The sequence below is a fragment of the Podarcis gaigeae genome, assembly GCF_964106915.1.
Source record: "Podarcis gaigeae genome assembly, chromosome: 12".
In the NCBI taxonomy this organism is placed as follows: domain Eukaryota; kingdom Metazoa; phylum Chordata; class Lepidosauria; order Squamata; family Lacertidae; genus Podarcis; species Podarcis gaigeae.
In genome coordinates this window covers 25,632,428-25,656,514 of record NC_139688.1, presented here as the reverse complement: position 1 = coordinate 25,656,514, position 24,087 = coordinate 25,632,428, and the positions used below count along the sequence as shown (strand labels likewise).

Below are 24,087 nucleotides of genomic sequence, written 5' to 3'. Positions count from 1 at the left end.
CGCTGGCAGCAGCCTGACACTTTGGCCCTAACAGCTGAAAGACCAAGTCCTTCCTTACAGACCTTCCTGCATGTTAAGATCAGCAGATGGAGCTCTCTTGGTAGGTCCACCTCTGTCAGACTTGAGGGTGGGGGTGCCTGAGATAACATTTTCTTTGGCTGCCCTTAAGTTGTGGAATACACACAGAAGTGCATCTGACTTCTTCACTGTACAGCTTTTAGCAAATGCTAAAGACACACTCCTTTGATCCCTGAGATGTGTGTTTCCAGGGCCCACCCTATTCCAGTGATTGTAATCTGTTTTGCCTGGTTTTAATTTTGTTGTAACTTGCCCTGGGACCTGACGGTGAAGGGTGGGTAATAAATTTAAGACTAATAATTTCAATGGGTCTTCTCTGAGTAGAACCTACTTGGTTATGACCCTTGGTAGTCACGTGTGACAAAGGAAACCTCAAACATGTGCAACCTCGTCAACTGATACACACGTTTCTAGAATTGCATTCTGGTATATTGACTTTGGTCTGAGAACCAACCTCAAATGAAGACCTGGTCATACCCATATCTTCACATAGACATAGCATTTCTGAGCTTTCAGTTTCTGATTTATATCAACAAATCTAAGGAAACTGCTAAAAAGCTGCAGCCCTTGACAGCAGAAAAGCTACAATGCTTCGGTGAGGGAGTGTAATATGCCAAGGACTAGAGATCTGAAAGTAAACAATGTCAGCTCATGCACCTCTCACTTGCCTTCCTGTGACACTGTGCAGCTGCAGCCAATGGACTTCAGCCAAGCTAGTCGTGACTGATGTGCTTGTTTCCATTTCTGTAGCTTCCCATTACTGCTCTTCATTCAAAGAAATGTTAATGGCTAAGAACTAGGGATGTGAGGGAAATTTTGCTTGGGTTTGCCTTTTAATGTGCATCTTCCTAACTGAGGTTTTCTAAAACACCGTTTGAACTGAAATGCAGCTCTCATTTCTGGAAATGCTCTGAATCTTGCATTGAGTTTGCCCAATTAAAAATGTCTACTACATTGCATATATCAGGGTAAAGTGTACACAAATTGGAAACAAAACTGCGTACATTTGTGAAAATAACATGGCACAATGCAATTGGGAATATTACTTGCAAAAATTTGCAACTGGGAATATCACTTTCAAAAATGTGTGAATTAGGAAAAAATCCATACTTAATCACTGACAAATATTTGTGACTCCCACCCCCCCATGCAACTGATGCAGAAATGTGGTGATTTGAACTTAAGAAAAATGAGTTACTAATATATTGCTGATCCCTATTGAATCAAATACAAGTTCATTTCAATCCCAATTGCTCTGGCTGCTTCAATGAGCCCAGTTGCTTTCTTGCACTGTGTTGATTCCATTCATTTAAATAGAGGAGCAGATTTGTAAGATGTGCAAAGGAGCTGCCTCCTCTATTGAAATGAATGGGATCAGCCCATGTAAGAAATCCATAGGATAGCCCTTGTAAAATTCCCATGGTAATAGGGAAGCAATGAGCCAGTTCCATTGTGTTCTTGTGGCATAAGAGGACCCATATTAAACTGAAAACATTTTAAACACATGCTAACAAAGCCTGAAAGTAAGGCAGGGAAGTTATTTTTTTATTTGGTTGTTAATCAATATATTCAAAAGTTTTCAGAGAATCACAAATGCCAGTGTAAACATGCGCCAGGTACATAGATAATATAAAGTATTGCACATAGAAAAAATATATATCATCCACATTTCCTAATGATGTTTCATCCATCTGTAGTTGATGTGTAGGTGTTCAGCCAAGCCACCATTCTGGATAAACTATGGGTTTAAGTCAATAATTCAGCATTTAGAAAAGAGATACAACTCACTTCTTTTCCAAGGGTGGCTATGTGAATAAGCTGGCAATGGTGTAGAAATCTGCAGCATGGTTTTGATACCTGAGGCAGTCATCCTCTGCATCTTATGAGTGCAAAAGAGAAGTAAAAATGGTTGTAACAAGAGGAAGCCCCCATCTTCACTGCCCTGCCTTGTTTCAACCAAGAACTGATCCCTGCCCCCTGAATGGTTCTCTGTAAAAACATAGCTCAACAGTTAATTGGATGAGGGATTCAGGAGCCAATTGTCCGTTTGTTCTTCCCAGTCTCTGGCAATAGTAGTTTGGGTTTTGGCAAGGCAACAATTAGGATGATGGGAACGATTGAATCTGGGTCATAGGGTGCTAAACGTGAATTCAAGAAGCCAGGCAGGGAGAAGGGAAGAAAGTGAGCAGTGTTAGTACTTTCCAGCACATTTACATTGAACATTTTACTTGTGGATTCAAAGGATATGAGTATAGAAGGTACAGGAAGTTCAAAACCTCATGCAGATATTTTTTAAAAAAACAATTTACCCCAATGCATTCAGTTTTAAGCAAGGTTCACCATATGAATGGAAGCTAATCTGGTCCAGCCATTCCAAAGTCTATGGACTGGTGGCTATTAAGCTCATGTTTCCTTGGAAATCTTCCTGGATTAGGTCCAGTGATTGTCTTGCTGAAATTAATGGGCCTAAACTAGTCTGAACAGGACTAATGCTAGATAAATTTGTAAGAGACAACACGAAAACAAAAGTCAACTGTGGATAATAATAATAAAAAAGATCATTGCAATTCAGAAACCAGGTGTGTACATGGTGCTCCTCCATGTCCCCATTACTCTCAGTGGCACCCTGCTAGTTTCCACACATGAAAAGGAATGCACACAGATTAGCCCTCTCCATTGAAATTAATGGGAAACCATTCCATGTGCAGGAGTTCCCTACACATGCATCGCAGCTCTCATGTTAAAAAAGAGACTTGCTGGATTGGGTTGTTAAAAGTCCAAGTGCCTCCAAATGGTTTGCTAAAAATCCAATAGTATGGAACTTCCTTAGGAAAGCTATGGGAGCAAAAAAGAAAGACATGACCCTTACGTTGGTTTCAAACTAGATCTGGATACATTTATAAAGGTAATTTTTAATCTGTTATACAGATGTGCCACACTAGGATTAGGGGAGGTTTTGTTTCACTTTACATCTTCTTCACTTTGAATCATCAGTGGTTGTTTCAATTGGAAGCAGATGCTGAATGTTGGAAGCTCACTTGCGCTAGTGAGCCCAAGCTGAACTTTCCTTAAGAAGGCTTGGTGAATGGGGTTTGTTTTGCAGCAAAGGCTTAACTGATTTCGTTTAATTTACATTGGATGTTTTCTCCCAAATCAGGTTGGCCAGCTGATTTTTTCCGCTTTGCCTCACCTTATTGTATGTGGCTTAGGATGACAGGAAGCTGCCCAGTCAGACAATTGGCCCATCGAGCTCAGTATCATCTACCGCGATAAACAGCAATTCTCCAGATTTTCAGACAGGGGACATTCCCAGTCCTAAATGCAAATGTCAGGGACCTTCTGCATGCAAAACAACTGCTCTTTCATTGAGCCCTTGCCCTTCTTAGTTCACCTTACTAGCAGTAACTGCATTGTATTAACAAAAAAAAATCCTTCCAGTAGCACCTTAAAGACCAACTAAGTTAGTTCTTGGTATGAGCTTTCGTGTGCATGCATACTTCTTCAGATACTTCAGGTATCTGAAGAAGTGTGCATGCACACGAAAGCTCATACCAAGAACTAACTTAGTTGGTCTTTAAGGTGCTACTGGAAGGAATTTTTTTTGTTTTGACTATGGCAGACCAACACGGCTACCTATCTGTAACTGGATTGTATTACTTGAGTATGCACAATTTACTACTGTCCTTTCTACAATTAGGCTGCAATCCTATATATGCTTTGTTGGGAGTAAGTTCCAGACTTTCATGTGAGTATAGGATTGCACTCCGTGTCTTTAACATGGGATGCCTGGCAATCAGGATATAGTGGATAACCTTAATCTGCTATGTCTGTGGTGTGGGGCGATTAAATAAATGGAAGATTCTATGTCATGTTCCTTAGGGTTCAGAGTTGAACTATAATCTTCAGGGTCACTTCCCAGGCCTGTGATTCTGCAATTCTTTATCATACACTCCATCCTATAAAATAATATATACTTTTGCTTCCGTTCCGACTCTTATAACTGGTATATGGAATGTGCAGGATACATCCACTCTATTTACATGCAAAGTAATGTTATCATCAGTATAAAACTTCAGAGCCTATTTTGGTTAGGATGCCCAGCCTACAAAAAGATGGAAAAATAAATAATTGTGCCTCGCTTATGGAAAGTGTTTTAGAAGGCTACTTTTTGCTTGTCAGAAGTACTTTCACAGTACCAACAATATTGCTTGTCTCCCTGAGCCAGAGTTTCATAGAAATTCCTATCCTTAGGGAGGCACCACAACATTATGCCATGATACAGTAGAGTTTGAACATTTTGTCTTTAAGCCATACAGCCACGCAGGCGATTCGCCACCACATGGTCCAGACTACAGGAGTGCTTCTAATGCCATCCACGTGTGAATGACTCAAGTGATCCTTTGTTTAAATAAAACTCTCTCTCTCTCTTTTTGCTGCTCATCAGCTGGTTATGTTTTTGAGGCAGTGATCATTGTTCTTGTCTTCCCTTCTAAGGTCATTTATGTAGTGAATGCGTAGAACTCTGCATAGTTTGGATTACGACCACATCTTGGCAAGAAAGTTCCTGGTAAGTGGAATCTGTTGTACTTTACTGCTCTTGACCACCAGGACGACTCTCCTCTTCCTATGTGTCAGTAGTCTTGTCACTTGTCAGTTGCACCCTGTCAGCCATGTCATCTCGAGGGGGCCTTGCTCTGTCAAAGAAGCCGCACTGGAACAAAACAAAGAGTCATGTGTAGACAAGTTGGCAAAGCAACCATCTTTTCTCTCTTTTTCAGGTCCTGCCCTCAGACACAGACATTATGGCTTGGTGTCATACACCTGTATAAACATGTAGAGGAAATACATATGCATTGGCAGTGCTTTTGCCTTAACTTTTAATCAACCATCTCTGTATTTTTTTAAAAAAGCAGTTTAGTTACCTGGTTGTGAGAAGTTTTTAAGCCTTAAAAAGATCTCACAACCAAATATCCAGGGATTCCAAACATTAAACCCCTTGCTGCCCCACTGGCTGCATATAGAATTATACCATGCAGAAGCTGTTTTTAAATGCCTCCACAAATTTGTGTGATTGGCTAAGTGCAGCATGAGATTGAATAGGTCCCCCAAAAGCAGTCTGGACTGCCTGTAGGAGCAATCACTGAAACGAAATGTTTCAGGGGAAAAATCTGGTCTGGCATGAATTGCTCACAGCCACTGAGATCAATCAAGCTATTCTGGACTAAAGGCTATTGAGTTTGCACCTTGGAAACTCAGTTAAAAAGCAAATTCATTTGAACAAACAGTCAAGGTGGTAACTGAAATGGAGAAGCCACTACAAGGTGATTTTTTTAAAAAAGCAGCAGTAAAGGGGCTGCTTGAATGTCCTGTAATGTCATTGTTATATGGACTCAGCCTGCTAAGTCATAAGCCCCTTGGAAATCTGCAATCTTATTCATTCTCACAGCTTGCTTTTGAGTGAAGACTGAGCTGTGTCTTTCACAACAATGAACAGCCTTCTGAGCAAAAATTAATTGACCCACCTTGGCATCATCTTGTTTATAACTATTTATCTGAATCCACCCTAAGCCTCCCATGCTATTCCAGATGTTGCTGCAGTGATGCATTGACAATGCTGCTGGAAGATACCCTGGGACAAAGATACCCTGGGGAAATGGCAACTCTGTAGTTCTTCATCTTTGCAATGCCAACCACCTTTGGTTCTGTGATGGTGACCGTGGAGCAAGTGTTGCTGGTGCTGGTGGAAACCAGGTGTTCAGCATCCGTGCTCTAGTCTGCAACCCTTCACAGCTGTGAGCCATGAATCATCCAGTGGGGTAGATCAGAACAGTTGGCGAGTGCTCTGCCGAGTCTTATCTGTGAACTTGCCATTTCATACAAACTTGCACTGTGGTTGACCTGTCCTGAAGTTGACCTGTTCTCAAACTATGGAGGCAAGATGTAAGTGTGGGGTAGATGACGGAATGACAAGAGTTTGGTGTTGGGCAAGAGCCTCTCACCTGCTTGACTTACTAGTCTAAGTGGCTGGATTTGATTATCTGCACCATCCTTTGGGGAGCTTTTAAGTTCAAACAGAGATGATATAGAGGAATGGAATGCATTTTTTAAATATTAAATCTCTGCATGGCAGTCTTTGAAATTATCCTTTGGAAGGATTAATAGGAACAAGAAGCATGCTTGCTCTGTTCCTCTGAGTTTCTGTGCCAAGCCTGGCCAACTTGTGACCCTCCAAGAAGAAAACAAGCCCACCCAACATGTGTGCCAGGGGCTCCACAGAGCTCCTGTTTTTGCTGTCTTCCTGCAAAAACAGAGGGGAAACCTAGCTTTGGCAGGATCTGGTCAGATTTTATACAGGCCTATCTGCCACGTATGGAGGATTTCCTTGCTGAACTGCCAGCCTGATACCTTGGAACTGACATGATTTATTTCAGGAGGCAAAAGTCAGTGTGAGAGTTCCTGAGCATTTTCTATATTCTTAATAGTCAAACTTAAAAAAAAAGATGGAAGGGAAAAATGAAGTTTGAAATGGACATGAAACAAGTGGTAAGGTGGATAAATATTTATTTTCTTTTAAATCAGATGTTTCAGATTGTTTATTTTAACTGTATTGTATCAGGGGTGTTGTTGGTTTTTTAAAAAAACCAGTTCAAAACCAAATGTATGACCCTCTGTCAAACAATTTCATTTCTCCATTAAACTTGCTATTCTATGTTAATGGGAAACCCTGGGGAACAAGATTTGACTTCTGAGGTCAAGCATTATAAATATGAGAAAATAAACCATGTACTGCATTTATTATTGTTGCAAGTTATGAATATTCATCACTCTTATCTACCAAACAACATGAATATTTACATTTCATCTCATTACTGTTTGACACAATACTTGTCAACTTTGCTTCTAAAAAGTTCAGGGCACAGTCTAGCACACTTAACTCTACTGAATTATGGCCCATGTCTTCCATGAAATGATTTTCTTAGTGTCCTTGCACACGTACAAATAGTAAAAAATATATCTATTAAATTCATGCTAAACAGACATCACTCTGTAGTGCAAAAGGCATGTAATGGGCTACATGACAGAAACTTTGGATTATGATCTTAGCAAGATAAAAGTCCTGTTTAGTTGCCAACCAATATATTTTAATATTTGTAGCATTCAATTAGCATGCACTCTTGCTCAAGAAATGCATTAGTAATAAAATGGGAAATGTGATTTTGAATCAATTACTAAGGTTTTCTTCTTCTTCTTCTTGGGGATTTAAGTAACCATTTAAATGGCCTTGATTTAAATTACTGCACTTGATATATGGTGTTATCACAGTGTTAAAGTATGTCCAAACCAGATGGCTTTCTGGATTTTCTCACAGGATTGTTTTGGGGATAAAACAAGAAAGGGGAGAATTATGGGATCCTGCCTTGAGCTTGTTGGAGGAAAGGTGGGATATAAATGTAGCAAATAAAATGAATAAACATCTAAAGTTAATTTAGTTACACACAATTTTGGTATGTGGTATCTATGGTATTCTTAAAAATAAAATAACCAAGTCTGTGGAAGAATAAGTCTTGCTAAGCAGAGCCAGCATGTATCTGCAAGGACAAGTCCTGTTTCATGAAACGGTTAGAGTTCTTTGAGAGTGTCAACAAGTACATAGATAGAGGTGATCTGGTTGATTGACACAACGTATCTGGACTTTCAAAAATCTTTCAGTAAGGTAGCTAGCCAAAGACTCCTGGAATTAGAGGCGAATCTTGACCCTATTGTGAATCAAGATCTGGTTAAGGAACAGACAGCAGGAATAAATGGGCAGTTCTCTGAATGCAGAGATGTAGAAACCAGTGTCTACCATGAATCGGGACTGGGACCTGCACTTTTTAGCTAGACGATCTAGAGTTAGGAGTGAGCAGTGAGGTGGCAATGTTTGCTGATGATACTAAATGGTTCTAGGTTGTTTAAACAAAAAGAAATGACAAAGAGCTCCAAAAGGACCATTCGCAGAGTGAATGGGCAGTAAAATGGCAAATGTGATTCAATGTAAACAAGTGTAAAGCGATGCTCCTATAGGAGGCAGTGATGGATAGCTTCAAAAGAGGATGAGACAAATTCACGGAGGAAGAGGCTATCGGTGGGGGGGAAACGGAAGGAAAGAGGAAGATGAAGTAACTGGGAAAACATTGGATGAGGATTCAGAACTCAGCGTGGTCAGTAATAGGCATGATATAGACCACCGTGGGAAATGGCACCCATCAAACTGGAATTAAAAACAACGTCTACACATCAGAGACATAGTTTTAAGTACTTTGAAGTCAATTGTTTCCAAGTCCCTGAAACAAAAACTTGTAAACTGCTAGTGACTCAGTGATTGCAAGACTTTAGCGATGTAGTAAAAACATCAAACAGAGCCTACCAATATTAAAATAAAATCACTTGCAGCCTTAAAAAGATAACATTTATTTTCCTCTGAAGGGGGTGCCCGATCATGTTTCAAAAGATAATTCCTTGAGGTACTTTGGGAGAAACAAACCTAGAGATGCTTCATTGTAGCAGGCTGCCGAAATCTAAATTCCCCAGACAAAAGAAGATCATAGGTCTTGGGAATCGCAGCCAATCTCTCACTGCTCACTTCTAACTAGCCTTCAATAATGCAAACAAGCCACCTCTTTTGAAAGGTCAGAAACACAAACATGTCAGCGATCCAAAATAAATAACACACCCATCTCATATGTCCATGATTATTTTGCTCAGAAGATCACACATTCCATCCCCTCCCCACCTCCCCATTTTGTTTTGGTATCATCTTCTCTAGTTTAACACCAATACATTACATACCTTCCACAATGCTAAGGTCAACATAGCCAAAACCAGCAGTCCAAGGAGTATGGCTAATATTATAACCCACAGCGGGATTATAAAGGAAATGTTTGGAGTAGCCCAAATAACAGATGTTTTGGTCTGAAATGGAAGATGAGAAGGGGGAAAAAAGATGAAAGGGTAAATGATGATGAGTTCTAATACAACCTGAAAGTGATTATATATGCAGAATTAGAAACTAATGGTGTATTCGTAAGGCCGCTGTTTTAAAAACTCAGCATACAGTATCTGTCAGAACTTCACAAAACTTAAATTCTTGCAGTTCTAGTGAGTGGTGCAGAACTAAGTTTTATATAACTAAGTAGGCCCAATGAAATTAATGGACATGAGTTAGCCACACCTATTGATTTTAATAGGCCCACTTTGAGAAAAACCTATACAGTGGTACCTCGGGTTACATACGCTTCAAGTTACATACGCTTCAGGTTACAGACTCTGCTAACCCAGAAATAGTACCTCGGGTTAAGAACTTTGCTTCAGAATGAGAACAGAAATCGTGCTCTGGCGGCGTGGCGGCAGCAGGAGGCCCCATTAGCTAAAGTGGTGCTTCAGGTTGGGAACAGTTTCAGGTTAAGTACAGACCTCCGGAATGAATTAAGTACTTAACCCGAGGGACCACTGTACATTTAAAGTAGTATCATACCACTTTAAACAGTCATGAGGGGGAAAGAATCCTTGGAACTGTAGTCTGTTAAGGCTCTTGGGAGTGGCTAGGAGACCTCGGTTCCCCTCAAAGCTTGCTGGAGGCATCAGGTAGGATAAGAGTAAACAACCCTGTGGGGTAGACTGAGAGGTTGAGAGATGGTGACTTGTCTGAGCCCTCCCAGTAAGCTTTAATTATTGCTAAGCAGCAGATCAACATTTTGACCACTACATCACACCGAGTCTCTATTTGGTTTTACTGCCATGGCTTCACCTCCAAACTGTGGTTTGCGTGGGGAACAGGAGCCTCAATTTGTCAAGGATTGTCAGCATCATTCTGCACTTAAGGTTCTATGCTTGTATCAGCCTTTCCCAACCTACGGTCGTCCTGGTGTTTTGATAGCCTGCATCTCCCATTATTCCTGGCCATTGGCCATGCTGGCTGAGACTCATGGAAGGTGGGAGTCCAACAACACCTGGAAGGGACCAGCTTGGAGAAGCCTGGCTTGCCAAGTCACTTCTGAAGCAGACAAATGTAGATATACAGGTACATGTATTTTGTACTTGGGTATGTATCTGAATGCTATATGTCAACTGAACTCAGAAAACCACAAGACCTAGGTTTGCTACAGTTAAATAGGTTTAAATTTATATTATCGCTTAAACCAAATAAATCTGAGCCTCTATAGGCAATGGAGTAAGCAAGAACGAATGTCAACATTGCTATGATTTGTATTAGACATTGTGGTCTCTAGTCAGCTGACACAGCTACATACCTTGGGCAATATGCCGCTGGGCAAAACCCCTAAGACAAAAGCACTCAGTTTTCTCATTACAGGGATAACATGAAAAGGGTAACATTAGCTCCCCCCCCACTTTGAAAAAACATTTGCTGTCATTTTTAAAGACCGTCTAGTACACTTTGTAAAATGGCAGATAACAAGTCTTTTACAACACATCACATATAAAAATAACTTGAAGTTCAACAGAAATATAAAATGTATTAACACCATTCCCCTACGTTCTGGCTTAGCCCTGACCACAAAAGCTGGACCAAATAAATAGATCTTACAAAGCTTTTGAAATATACTTAAGTTTTGGCTTTACTGGGTCTCCAGAGGAAAATTATGTGCTTTCCAGCAAAGTCAAATTATATATATTTCTAATCCTGCACATTTTCCAGCATTCTAAAGCTCTCTTTCGGTAGATGTATATATGAAATACCCAGTTTCCATCCACCTGAGGTTTATGGTTCTGCTGAACTCCGATGTTGCCCATTCAGATTAATGGTGTGTTAACTGGAATTTGAACACAGACTTCCTATTCTGTGTATACTATAGATGCAAGTGCCACTAGGGATTTTGAATGCATGCTTGCTATGTTGGCCCATGGATCTTACTTGCGGTCAGACTGGTGACCTACAATGGACTCCAGGTGAGGTCTGCAATGTCAGCAGTTTCTAAGCTGAGAAATCGCTTCCAAGTCAGTGCTACTCCTTGAGCTTTGTCCACTCTGTTTTCCTCATCTCCTGGTCTCCCCATTTGGAAAACCACCAACTCATCCTTTCTCTAAAGCAACCTGCATTTGCTCTTCATTAGTATGAGCCTTTCTGAATCAGCCACTTTCCCCCCATTGCTATACCACAGCTTACCATATGGGGCAGTGGGTAGCAGTTCATGACAGTACTTAAAATCACATATCAACAATGATTCATGCCCAAACTCTCTACAATCTCTTGCTTCCAACAAAACAGTTCTCTGGGTTTTCCAGTACAAAAATAAATAAAAAATAAATCTATTCTTCAGGTGTGAATAGAGGATTGAAACACTGAAGGCTGAGAATGAGTGGAAAGGTGAAGGGTAGAAATCAGTGCCAGGGATCATTTAAGAGGAGCAGGTGGCATCAAACCTGGTGTTTTATGATCCAGTATGAGAAAGGGGACATCAGTTTACTATTTTCCTGAGAGCAGAAGAATACTTGAGATCCACCACCCCATTGCTCCTGATCAAAGACCTAGATACCGTAGGTTTAAATGCCAATACAGAGAGACACATAACTGACAGCCATTTCAAAGTTTTTCCCAATTGGGTCTGTTGCATTCTGATTACATAGAGACAAGAGCTTTTAAGTGCAGCCAGAAACTGAGATATGCACATTGTAAATACTGAAAATAAAGCACCCCAACTTACTGGTCAAAGTTAGTAAGCATTTCAGAGAAAGTCAAATACCCACCCCCCAAGACATCTAAATCTATAAGGGATGCCATACGTCTGGGATTTGTGTGTCAAAAATGGTGTCTGGGCAGAATTTTTGAAAAGCAGCTGAAATGCCCAGACATATGTCAGCTCATAACAGGGGGAATAAAGCTCAACTTTTCTGTCCAGATTTTCACTTTTTGAAATATGGCAACCCTAAAATAGATGGTGCAATGTGAATTTAAATAGCTCACTTTTCTAGTTGCTTTTGAGCACTTAATATTAACTGCAGAGGCTTCCTAGGTCAGTAAGTTCAGTGGTGGTGGTAGAAGGGGCTCATTTTAGTTAGCTAATAAATATTTTTCAATGACTTTCCTTGTGTTCCTCAATAATGCTCTCTAGCTGGCATGGAAACATAAGGGCAGGATGAGTGAGGAAAAAGGTCAATGGCTCTCATTTGCGGCAATCCTCTACACAGAACTCTCAGTCAAGGAGACAAATGAACTAGTGCGGAAGGTTGCAGGATGTGGACGCTACAGACATTACAACATCTGGGACCAACTTGGCCAGAGAACAGAAGCAAGGATTTTTCTCTCCTCCAGGACAGATCTCGCTCAGCAGATATTTATGCTCTTTGTTACAGTGCCAGACATCTTAGTAGTGCTCTTAACCATTCCCCATTTCTCAAGTGGCAAGCAGTTTCAAGGGAGGCCCTAGTGGGTTTAGTTCCCGTTGGATGAGAAAACAGTGGAGATGCAAGGATGAGGAACTGGGCCCAGCTGGTGAGCCGGATCCTTATTTCTTCCACCCCTTGCGGGTCAAGAGGGTGGGTCTGCTAACCTACCACAGTTTTGCCTGAAGCCGTAGCAGCCAGGTGCAGCAAATCCCTTCTCAGCCCAGACTTAGTTGTACTGACTCCCCCCCCCCCAATGTCATTTATATGCCAGGTGCAGGACAGGCAGACATGGCTTGGCCAAAATGGTCTGGCAGGCCAAATGAGGGAGCCTGGTGGGCCTCATTTGCAATAATATAATAATAATTTATTATTTATACCCATGCCCATCTGGCTGGGTTTCCCCAGCCACTCTGAGTGGCTCCCAACAGATTAAAAACAGAATAAAACATCAAACATTAAAAACTTCCCTAAACAAGGCCCCCCTCCACTGACCTAAAAGGTCGTTGTCATGCTTGCTTTATTTACAAATACACAAGCAGAGCACAAACTGAGGTGAAGAGGCACCTTCTACAAGAGAGAATATAGTCACCATGCCTTGAAGCCATCAATAACTTCAGCTTCCATGACTTTATCCAATCCCCTTTTGAAACCACCTAGATTGGTGGCCATTACTGCATATTGTGATAGTGGCTTCCATAGTTTGAACTCTATGCAATATGAAGAACCCTTTGTCTGTCCTGAATCGTCTCACAATCGACTTCATTGGATAACCTCAGGTTCTAGTATTCTAACAGAAAGAGAGAGAGAGAGAGAGAGAGAAACCTTCTCTCAACTTTCTCCAAACCATTCAGGGAAATATGGTTGGCTCCAGATTTTAAAGAAAGCTTTTTTTTTTAAGCCATCTATTTTCACTGGCTGTTAACGGAAATGTTTTATTGTATATATTGCTGTCGAAGCTTTTGTTGGTGACTCCATTGGGTTTATTTAAACTGATTGTTTTATTATAAACTTAATTGAATGTTTTCAATTTTTTTGGAACAGATAAAACTGTATATTTGGTATAAAATGTAAGCCACCCTGGAAAGGCTATAGTTTAGAGATACAATGGATGCTCGGGCTGCGAACGTGATCCGTGCGGGATGCACGTTCACAACCCGCAGACCTAATATACACATTTGTGCAAATAATTCCCCCCAATACGATGCTTTTTTGTACATTATTCTCACTTATACAGTATATGCATTTTTATGCACCCTTTACTGTAGTATATGCATCTTCATACACGTTAAATGGCTGATGAGCTGCATTGCAAAATTCAGAGAAGTGTAAATCTCAAAGGATGCCTTTGTTTTGTTTCATATATTGTTTTGGAAAATGTGAATCAGGAAGATTTGGCTCTCAATGCAATCTGAATTGAATTTCTCCTGAGGGGATTAATGGTCATTTCATGGTTGCTGAATGTACCACCTAGAGTAGAATAATTATTTTTATTGTGATGGTCTGTGTGGCATTTCTACAGAATGTTGTGAGCCACAAGGCATTTTATTGTTCTGAACCAGAGCTCTGCAAGGTGGCTTAGGCAGAGGCATGACATTGTGTCTAAGGCCACCCATGCAGTGATCTTTATGAATGAGAAAAGATTTTTGCACCTGGACTTCCCATGCGTGGCTCTCAAACCTTTTCTCTTACGTAACTTGGGGCTTCCTGGCCTTCATGATTTTCTGCAGTTTTTGGAACACACACCATATTCAGGTTTTTCTCCACTACCTTAAAGACTGGGGATACTTTCTTAAAGGAGAGAGAGAAGTTGTTCTGATAAAATGACCCTATTTTGCATGAGAAAATCAGATTTTATCTTGTAAGGCAAGATGGCGGCCAGGCATATTTGGGTTTAAAGTATTAAAGAAAGGGGCAATTCCAACAGTTGTCCTCCTTGCTGCTGACTTCTTTATGCCAGCTAAAGGCATTTCTGTTCACTGTTTAGAAGAAGTGATAATGGGAACCATGTCAACATAGACGCTATGGAGATGCTTGAAGCCTTCTGCTATGTATAATGTTTTAATGTTGGTTTTAGATTTTCATGCTGTATTTTATGAGGTGCTGCACTTTATGGACTGTATAAACCACCCTGGGGTCTGGTTAGATAAAGGGCAGTTAGAAAATAACCTATACGAGCTAAAATATTTTGTGCTTTGTCTAATAATCCTTGTCACGGGAAAACACAGGAAGTGAGGAGCCACGCCATATACCAGCAACGTCACTGACCTGTGGACATTGCATGGAGCATGGCAGTAGAAACATAGGAAGCTGCCTTATCATAGAATCAAAGAATTGTAGAGTTGGAAATGATCCCAAGGGTCATCTAGTCCAACCCCCTGCAATGCAGTAATCTCACCTAAAGCATCCATGGCAAATGGCCACCCAACCTCTGCTTGAAAACCTTGAACGACTCTACAACCTCTCAGAGGAATCTGTTCCACTGTTAAACAGCTGTTACTGTCAGAAAGTTCTTCCTGATGTTTAGCTGGAATCTCATTTCTTGTAGCTTGTGACAGCCCTTGAGATATTTGAAAATGGCTATCATATCTCCTCTTTTCCAGGCTAAACAAACCCAGCTCCTTCAACCGTTCCTCATAAGGCTGATTTCCAGACCCTTGATCATCTTGGTTGCCCTCCTCTGCACACGCTCCAGCTTGCCTACATCCTTCTTAAATTGTGGTGTCCAGAACTGGACACAGCATTCCAGGTGTGTCTGACCAAGGCAGAACAGAGCAGGACTATTACTTCCCTTGATCGGGACACTATACTTCTGTTGATGCAGCCTAGAAAAGCATTAGGGTTTTGGGGTTTTTTTTGCTGCTGCATGACACTGTTGACTCATGTTAAGTTTTTGGTCCACTAAGACCCCTAGATCCTTTTCACATGGCCATCCAGGTGTCCCCCATCTTATATTGGTGCAGCTGGTTCTTCCTACTTAAGTGCAGAACCTTATACTGATGTCTTTAAACCAAGTCAGACCATTGGTCACTCTAGTCCAGTCCTGTCAACACTGACCTGCAGAGTCTCCCCAGGGTTTAAGACTGCAATCTTTCCCAGCCCTACCTACAGAAACTGGTGAGTGAACCTGGGATCGCCTGAATGCCAAGCATTTACTCTAGCACTGATCTATGGTCTTTCCCCATCTTTATTGAAAGTGGTGTCGTACACCAATCTGGAGAAATGTGTTAAAACCCCCTTTCACTTAGCACAGAGATATACCTTTATGATTGGAAAACTACTGGCATTTGTAGAAAGATGGTGGCAAAGAGACAGAAGCGTCTGCCAACTGGACCACCCGCTATTCCCAAAGAGCATTTTATTTATGACTTCATGTAGGTGTTCGTTCTTCAACTTGGATGGCTCCACTATTTTTGCATGTGGTTTTAGGTTTAAGACAAGGCTGTGAGCCTAATGCCAGTTCAGAAGTGCTTTATCTCTTTTAACAACTTTTTTATTGCGGAGGGTGGGAGGCAATGCAAAGGAGAGAGAAACTCTGAGAGATAGGAATGATGTTGCTCAACTGATATTCCTTTGCCCATCCTTTTATCCAAGGTGGTCAGTGATGCAGCTGTGGAGCTTTTAATGCACATCATATGGTGTTTCTGGCAGAGCCCTTGTGACACAGACTGCCTGCCTCACATGGCCAAAGACCTCCTTATGCTTAGGAGAACATTTCTCTATCGAGGTAAGTGTCAGCATCGCCCTTGAGCCAGTGTACCAACTGGACTCATGCACTACAGCCCCGACTGGGCTAGGCGAGCTGGGTAGCACTGCCAGAGACCTCCTTTCTCACAGGAACAGGTCACAGTGCTGTGGACTCACAGCTTGGAGCTGAGAGCACCGGATTCACTGTCTCAATAATACAGTCGTTGCGCAGCAGCGTTTTGCAGAGTCTTGCAGAGTATAAACCACTCGGAGAGCAGCTCTGTAAAGTATCCTCCTTTATTCTATAACTACAGCTATGATACAAACTATATACAGAGCTAAATATTCTGAGCATAAATCAATGCTATACTCTTGAGTGCCTGCAGCTGCTCTTAGCAGCAATCTTATCTATAAACACGATCTCTTGCACTCTCTCTCTCCGACACACTGACTGACTCTCTTACACACAGAGAGACTCACTCACTTGACTAATTAAGTAGAGAGCAGTACATTGCTCCTCCTCTCTGTGGAGTCAGCAGAGACCTCAGGAGATCATCAGGAGATTCTTGGGTATGGGAGGGGTGAAATCTCCTCATCCTCCCCCATTTCATCCGACCATTCAAGAATCTTTAACATAACTGCAATTTGCACACACACTCCAAAAGTTGTTCTCTGCTTACAACCTTAGTAACATATTTGCAGGTATCTCTCCCCCCCCCCCTTATCTAAGACACTTTATCACATCATTAAACAGTTACTATAACCTCTCTGTGTCTATTAGGAAAGAGTTAAAGCATAAATCTCAACCTGTAGTTTACACAAAATACACATTGTGAATACACAAATGAATAAGCAGCTTCTGGAAAAATCTTCACACACATTTCTTTCTCTCAAACACAAATTTACATTGCTAATTAGGCAGATTTGAACAAACCACTTTAAACACATGCTTGCTCCTTCAATCCTGATCCTTCAAATGTCAGGTAAGGAAATAAATGCAGCGTTTTGTGCCACTACTCTCAGCACACTTCATGCTAGGTTTAAAAACCCCACCAGAGTTGCATGTGACCGCAGCCTTTGCAAACTCTTCAGAAAACCTTTTCGGTGGTACCCCCTTGGTTGTTCTCTCAGATCTGCGCAAAACTTTTTGATCCTCTTGTTCTGGTGCTTCCTTCTCTTTGGGAGAATGGGGAGCTAAAGTATATGAAGCTGCTAAGTCTGAATCAGCGTCAGACTCACCTGAGGCTTTTGGGCTCTGATAATCTGTGCCATCATCTGGATCTACATTGGCATCAGGATTATCAATCACATCAGAACTTGCCTCCCTTTTAACTTTCTTTGCCCCTCTTGCACCATCATCACAAATGGGATGGCACTGAAAAACGCCAACTCTGTCCCATTGTGGATTGTCGTCAATGCTCCTGGTCAGCCTTATGGTTTTCGTGTCTGTGATCAGGACACGATAAGACCCTTTCTCATATCCTAGGAAAACACCATGTTCTCCACGCTTACTCAGTTTGTCACCCTGCGAGGTGTGCACCCAAACCTCCGAACCTTCCTACCTGAAACCCCAGAGAATCTCTGCCAGTCAGTGTGGACAATACTGAGCTTGATGGACCACTGCCTTGACTCAGTCTGAAGCAGCTCTCTATGCTCATTTGTACCAGCCACTGGGGAACAACAGTGGTAGAGGACTAGGACCCTGATTTCCTGTTTGGGTTTTTCCATAGACCATTGGTGGTGAACCTTGTCCCTCCAGAGTCTATGTCCAATGGTCAGGGATGATGGGAGATGCAGTTCAATGCCTGGAGGGCCAGAAGTTCCCTATCACTGTCACAGACAAGGGGCTGGCCACTAAGGGGAACAGGATGCAGGACTAGATTGGTCTGACAAAGCAGGTCTCTTCTGGCACATAACTGTGTGTAATCCATAATGCATGCAATGAACACATTCATGCATGAGACAGAAACATGCAGAGATATGACAGCTAGCTGAACTTCCAAGTCTACAGACAATGTACCTTGGAATACCTTCCTGGAGACTACAGGGGAGGGAAATTGCCTTCCTGCCCTGTTTGGGAGCTTCCCAGAAACATCTGGAGGACCAGCGTTGGGGGGAAAATGTTGGACAAGTTGGGCCTCTGGTATGATTTAGGAAGAATATTATTACACTTTTATCCTGGGACAACAGGCCCTGAATTAATTAATGTCAGCTTCTGATTTTATGTCGCAAGGGGTGGTCTAGGTTGAAGTGAGTTGAAAGGGAGTCAACAGCCTCTGACAAGATCAGGAGTTCTTGGCTCCTGACTCATTTTCATTCATCAAGGGGTCATACAAACAATAGCGGGGCTGTTTTCTCTACAGCGTAGAATTTTTCTGCAGATAAGTGGTGCCTTGTGAATGACACAAGATAGCAAGGTTGGTTGACAGAAACACTGGAGCTTCTTGTTCATGTACTTCAGGATAACAACCTTATCATGGCCATCACCAATATTCCATACACCAATACAATAAGCACAGCGTAAGTAGCAAGCAAGCAAGCAAGCAAGCAAGCAAGCCAGCAAATAAATAAATAAATAAATAAATAAATAAATAAATAAATAGCAAGTATATATGGTCATCATTCTGGATTATGATAATGTTGAAGCTTTAACAAATTTCCAAAGTCAAGGCGAGTTCTGAACCATGATTCTGTAAGCACATTATAAGTAGCAAAACTTCAAACAAATATGATGATGATTATAATTCTGAATGACAATAATGTTGAAGCTTTAATGAATTGCCAAATTCAAGCCAATTTCTGAACCTTGATTCTGTAAAAACAGTGTAACTAGCAAAACTTCACACTGATAGGATCAACATTCTGAATGATAACATTGAAGTGTTAATGAATTTCCAAATTTTGTACTTACTTCGACTCCTAGACACATCCTCCTAGACAAACACTGAATCCAGCACTCACTGACTTCAGGGGGGAAAGTATTGCTAAGAGAAACTTCAAAAGAACTTCTGCCTACAGCACATCAAGCTGCAGGGTTGGCAAACCTCCACTGCCAATGGCCAGATTTAGGAGGACATAAAAGCACTATCATTTTTCAAGAGTTTACAGTTGCTGTTTTGGGCATCTGGCAGTAAATCAGCTCTGTGGAATAATATGCTTCATTCTCAAGTAGTACTGTAAAAATGCTTATCTGATTATTCAGTATATCATCAGAGACCTGTTGAGAACAGCAGGCAATCACCTGTGGCAGAGCGCAATTGAACAGCTGGGAGACAGTACGTAGCAGCCATTTTGAGTAACATGTGTTTCTGCTACAAAACACATGCAAGGTGGGTGGGTGCGGGGAAGCAAAAAGAGCCGGGATTTATCTTTGATTGTGGTATCTTTGAACCTCTTTGGATGAGCAATGAATATTAAGGATCAAAACGTTCTCCTTTTGAGCCTAAAGGTAAATCATCCCAGTACAGTAGGCATCAAAGAGAGAAGCCAGTCATGAGCTAGTCAAAAATTCCTGTCTATTGGCTGAACTCCTCCCCATCTGCATATACTTTTCTCATTATGGTGCTAGTCCTGCTGTATGGGGGAAACCACTCTTGTTTAGTGTGCACAATCACTTTTATTTCTTCTTAATCACTTTTCTTTTCTTATAGAAAAAAAGACTTATACAGTAATATTTTTCTGTAACGGCTTAATAACTGAAGGAAAATAAAAATACCCTGAATATTTCACAAAGGTCTAATTCATATATGTTTATTATATGAATATATATGAAATATAGGGACGCAGGTGGCACTGTGGGTTAAACCACAGAGCCTAGGACTTGCCGATCAGAAGGTCAGCGGTTCGAATCCCCACGATGGGGTGAGTTCCCGTTGCTCGATCCCTGCTCCTGCCAACCTAGCAGTTCGAAAGCTCATCAAAGTGCAAGTAGATAAATAGGCACCACTCCTGCGGGAAGGTAAACGGCGTTTCCGTGCGCCGCTCTGGTTCGCCAGAAGAGACTTAGTCATGCTGGCCACATGACCCGGAAGGTGTACGCCGGCTCCCTCGGCCAGAAAAGCGAGATGAGCGCTGCAACACCAGAGTCGGTCACGACTGGACCTAATGGTCAGGGGTCCCTTTACCTTTATATGAAATATATATTACAGTATATGAAATATGTTTATTTGTGCATGGTGCATGAACTATATCAGAGTCCTGCGTCTTATATAGAAAGCACAAGAGAGCCCATGAGGAAACAACAATGCATAAAGTTAGCAGGTTGGGAGGCATGAAAGTAGGAAGAGCTGATGCTGGCTTGCTGCTCACCCCACCCTCGGCAGATTCCTTCTCCAAGCAGAAACAGGAAATGAGACCTCTACCTCATTATAACTGAGTAAAGATGGGTCAAACCATATTTAGCATGGACACATAAACCAATCATAGAAACCTAGGACTACAAGCACAACTCTGTCGTTCTGGAGTAATCTTACCATTTCCAAAAGGCCTAATCTTGTGGTAAATGGCAGCAGACAGCCACAGTTGCTTGGCCTCCCTGCTGTAGGGCTGGCGGACCTGTGCCCCTTCACTTTCTGTTGGACTGCAGCTCCCTTCAGGCCCAGCCACCATGGCCAATGGTTGGGAATGGTGGGAGTTGCAGTCCAGCAACATCTGGAGGGCTGTAGGTTTGCCATCCTTGCCCTAGCCCTACAGACAATCGCCACAGGTTCCCATTCTCTAACTGCATGGACTGAGTTCTGTCTAAATTAACCCATTCCCCCTTCTAAGAATCATTATTTCAGAAACTCAGCTGCATAGCGAACGTTACAGTTTATTTTAAACTCTCTCACACAAATAACCTTTAAATAGTTCTCAAAGGATGGACCTGTACAAGAAACACAGGAAGGACTTATCTTGGATTTCCCATCTATAAATATTTCATACAGCAGCAACCAGGATGACCAAACAATGCATGTGTTATGCATCAGTGTGTTATTTGTTTTCTGTGCTACTCACTGCTATGCTTCCTTCAGGGAGTTTTGTTGGCTGAACTTTGTACGGCATCTTCTTCACTTCGAATGACACATTGACGGAAAGAGAGTAGTGGTCATTTTTCCTCTGGAACAAAAAAAGAAATACAGACAGAGGTTTTCAAATAATGTTTTGATTAGTCTGAGTTATCAGTTTGATCTCCCTTCTCACATTGTAGAAATAGTATATACACGTGCTATACCATGTTCCCCATAACAGCTGCATTTGCACAAATTGTGGCTTCATAACAAGCCATGCTATGCATGAGTTCTATGTAAATCATTACTTATGTCCAGGCTTGTTTGGAAGTCGTTAACAATAGTTTCCTGGTGTGCACAGAGTGGGAAGCTATGGTTCACAGTGGCTTCCTGGTTTATTTCCCCACTTGAACTAATGTTTGCCTTATGAATCCTGGCTTGTTTGGATACCATTAACCATAGTTCCAAATTGGCACCTAACAAGAAGCTATGGTTAACTGCAGCTTCCTAGTTTGTTTTTCCGCCTTGTGCAAAGGGGGTTAGGAGAGAAGGAAATGCGCCAAGATGATTAATCCAGGATTTGATCATGCAAACCAAGTCTATAGCCATCTTTCTTTCGATCAACACACATAGTGTACATCAGCCTTTGCCAGCCTGGAGCCCTCCAGATGTTGCTAGACTCCAACTCTCAGCAGCCCCACATGGCCAATGGTCAAGGTTGATGGGAGTTGTAGTCCAACTACATCTGGAGGGCCAGTTTCCTCAGCCCTGTTCTAAAGCTTCCAATGTTTCTTGAAACAAGATTCTTTTCAGGGATGTACTGTATGATATACTTCCCAAATTCATTCAGAAACTGAAACGAACACTTTGGTTATTTATTTAATTTATTTCCCACCCTTCCATGCCACTGCCGCACAATTTCTGTTCTCATCCTGAAGCAAAGTTCTTAACACGAGGTAATGAGGGTTAGCGGAGTCTGTAACCTGAAGCGTTTGTAGCCCGAAGCTATGTAACCCAAGGTACCACCGTATATTTCTGATCAAAAATAAAAACACAATACTCTCTGCTTTTGGATGCATTTTAGATGATGAGAACGTAATTCAGAACACACAGCATTTCCTGTTTGTTATCATATCATAACTTGGTTTCAGCTTTGGTAAAACTCCAGTTCTGAGACCTCATTGCCCATCTTCCATCCCACACCTGGAAAACTCTCCTTTGTTTCGAAGGAGGATCTCCCTTCTCTGCTCCACAACCAACAGATTCAGGGACTCATTGTGTTATAACATTTTCAGTGAGGCCAGAATTCTCATCTCACCAGTGCAAAGTGTTTATATTCTTTGGAATTTCCGGCAGCATAAGCTTGCTCACCCCCACCCCATTATGTTAGGGCTACTTTCTGCCATTGCAGCTGCTGTTCAGAGCAGGCCTCCTTAAGTTATGTTATCTCTCATCAGCGAAGAGGATTTATGAGTACACTAATCCCTGACCTTTGCACTGGAAGGCGGGCCTTACACAAACCACACTCTCATTTGAAGGGGCATGTGCTTTTGAGAAATGTGTCACTGTTCCCCAAAGCTGAAAGCTAATTCTTTCATTTTAGTAACAAGAAGCCAGCTAAGCAACTTTCACTGAATTTAAGTGTCGGCAACATCGGTGGTTTCCAAACATTTTGGGGCCAAAGAAATAACAAAGGGAAGCTGTCTAGACCTGGGGAAGGACAGGGTGATCCAGGAGAGGTGGCTGTGAAATACTCTGCTTCAGTGTAGCATCGTCTCCCATCCATATGACAGTATATGTCAGGAATGGACCGTAAGCAATGCTGAACCAAAAGTGTCTTCTACATTGTTTTCCCTTTCGCAATTGTCACAAGGCCAAATTTCAGCTGCCTAGGTGGTGTGGCAATGAATATCCCAGAGAGAGCTACAAAGGTCCAGTTTTTATTTTATTTTTTTCTAGGAATCAGTATATTTGGGGTTATGTATGTACCAAATTTCCAGGCTTTCTGATGGTTTGTCAGGAAGCAAAGAGCAATTTTGATAATCCCAGCAGACCACAGTGTTTTTACAAATATAATGTCAGCATTGTAACTTATAAATCAGAGACCATCCTGTGATTCCCAGGTTTGGTCCATTCTGTAACCACGAGGTTTCAACCTAAAACAACAGTTCCCATTCCAATACATGACCTCCTACAATGTTTTTGTGTATCTCTTTCTTAGATCTTTCCCCTTCTCTGTTGTTTACAGCTACTGAATCCCCAGATGATCTCAAACATGTTTAATATGATTCCCCAAGTGTATGACCATAACATTTTTGCGCTGTTCAGTCTCATTCCATTTCTATTACTTGGGTTCAGGAGGTCATTCCATTTGCCCTGTATAATTTCTTGACCTCCATCTGTAGTAATAATACTGCCTCCCTACTTGGGGTTATCAGCAAATGTCATCAATGTACTCCTACTTCCCTTCTACTTCCATTCCCAAAAATAAAATGGGTCTCACACACTTGTCCTTAAGGAGCTCTATTAATTACTTGCCTTCAACTTAAACGTCTACTTTTTGGCCAAAAAGGAGAGGGTATCCCCCCCCCCACTTTAACAAACCCCTAATCATTTTATACACCAGTTTTCCATTCTGATTGATTGCCCTCTACGTGCCATTGCATAAACAGCTATATACAACTTTTAGAAGACATCTCAAGGCAGCCCTGTATCGGGAAGTTTTGACGTTTTATCATGTTTTTATATTTTGCTGGAAGCTGCACAGAGTGGCTGGGGAATATTATTATTATTATTATTATTATTAATAGAAATATAAATTTATTAGTTCTGCTGTATTTCCTTTGGGGAGCAATTTGGCTAAAACTCTTAAAGCAGAAATTTTATTTGACCAAGAATTAGCTATTTGAAGAATGAAGAAAGGCTGCTTAATGAATGTATATGAATATGGCAG

At 41.5% G+C, this 24,087-nt stretch overlaps 1 protein-coding gene across 2 annotated transcripts in view; it reads right to left on the bottom strand.

The window, feature by feature from the left end:
• Positions 1 to 1,602: 1,602 nt before the first annotated feature.
• Positions 1,603 to 24,087, bottom strand: part of ITGA8 (integrin subunit alpha 8) — a 116,384-nt gene continuing 93,899 nt past the window's right edge. The window contains exons 28-31 of one of the 2 annotated variants that reach the window (XM_083704684.1): positions 21,142 to 21,243; positions 8,908 to 9,030; positions 3,712 to 4,789; positions 1,603 to 3,473 (exon numbers count right to left, since the gene is read on the bottom strand). In XM_083704684.1, the coding sequence (XP_083560810.1) occupies positions 4,703 to 4,789; positions 8,908 to 9,030; positions 21,142 to 21,243 (312 nt within the window). In that variant the 3' untranslated portion in view covers positions 1,603 to 3,473; positions 3,712 to 4,702. Of the gene's footprint in view, positions 3,484 to 3,711; positions 4,790 to 8,907; positions 9,031 to 21,141; positions 21,244 to 24,087 lie in introns of both variants that reach the window. The other variant, XM_083704685.1, reaches the window with a different exon arrangement.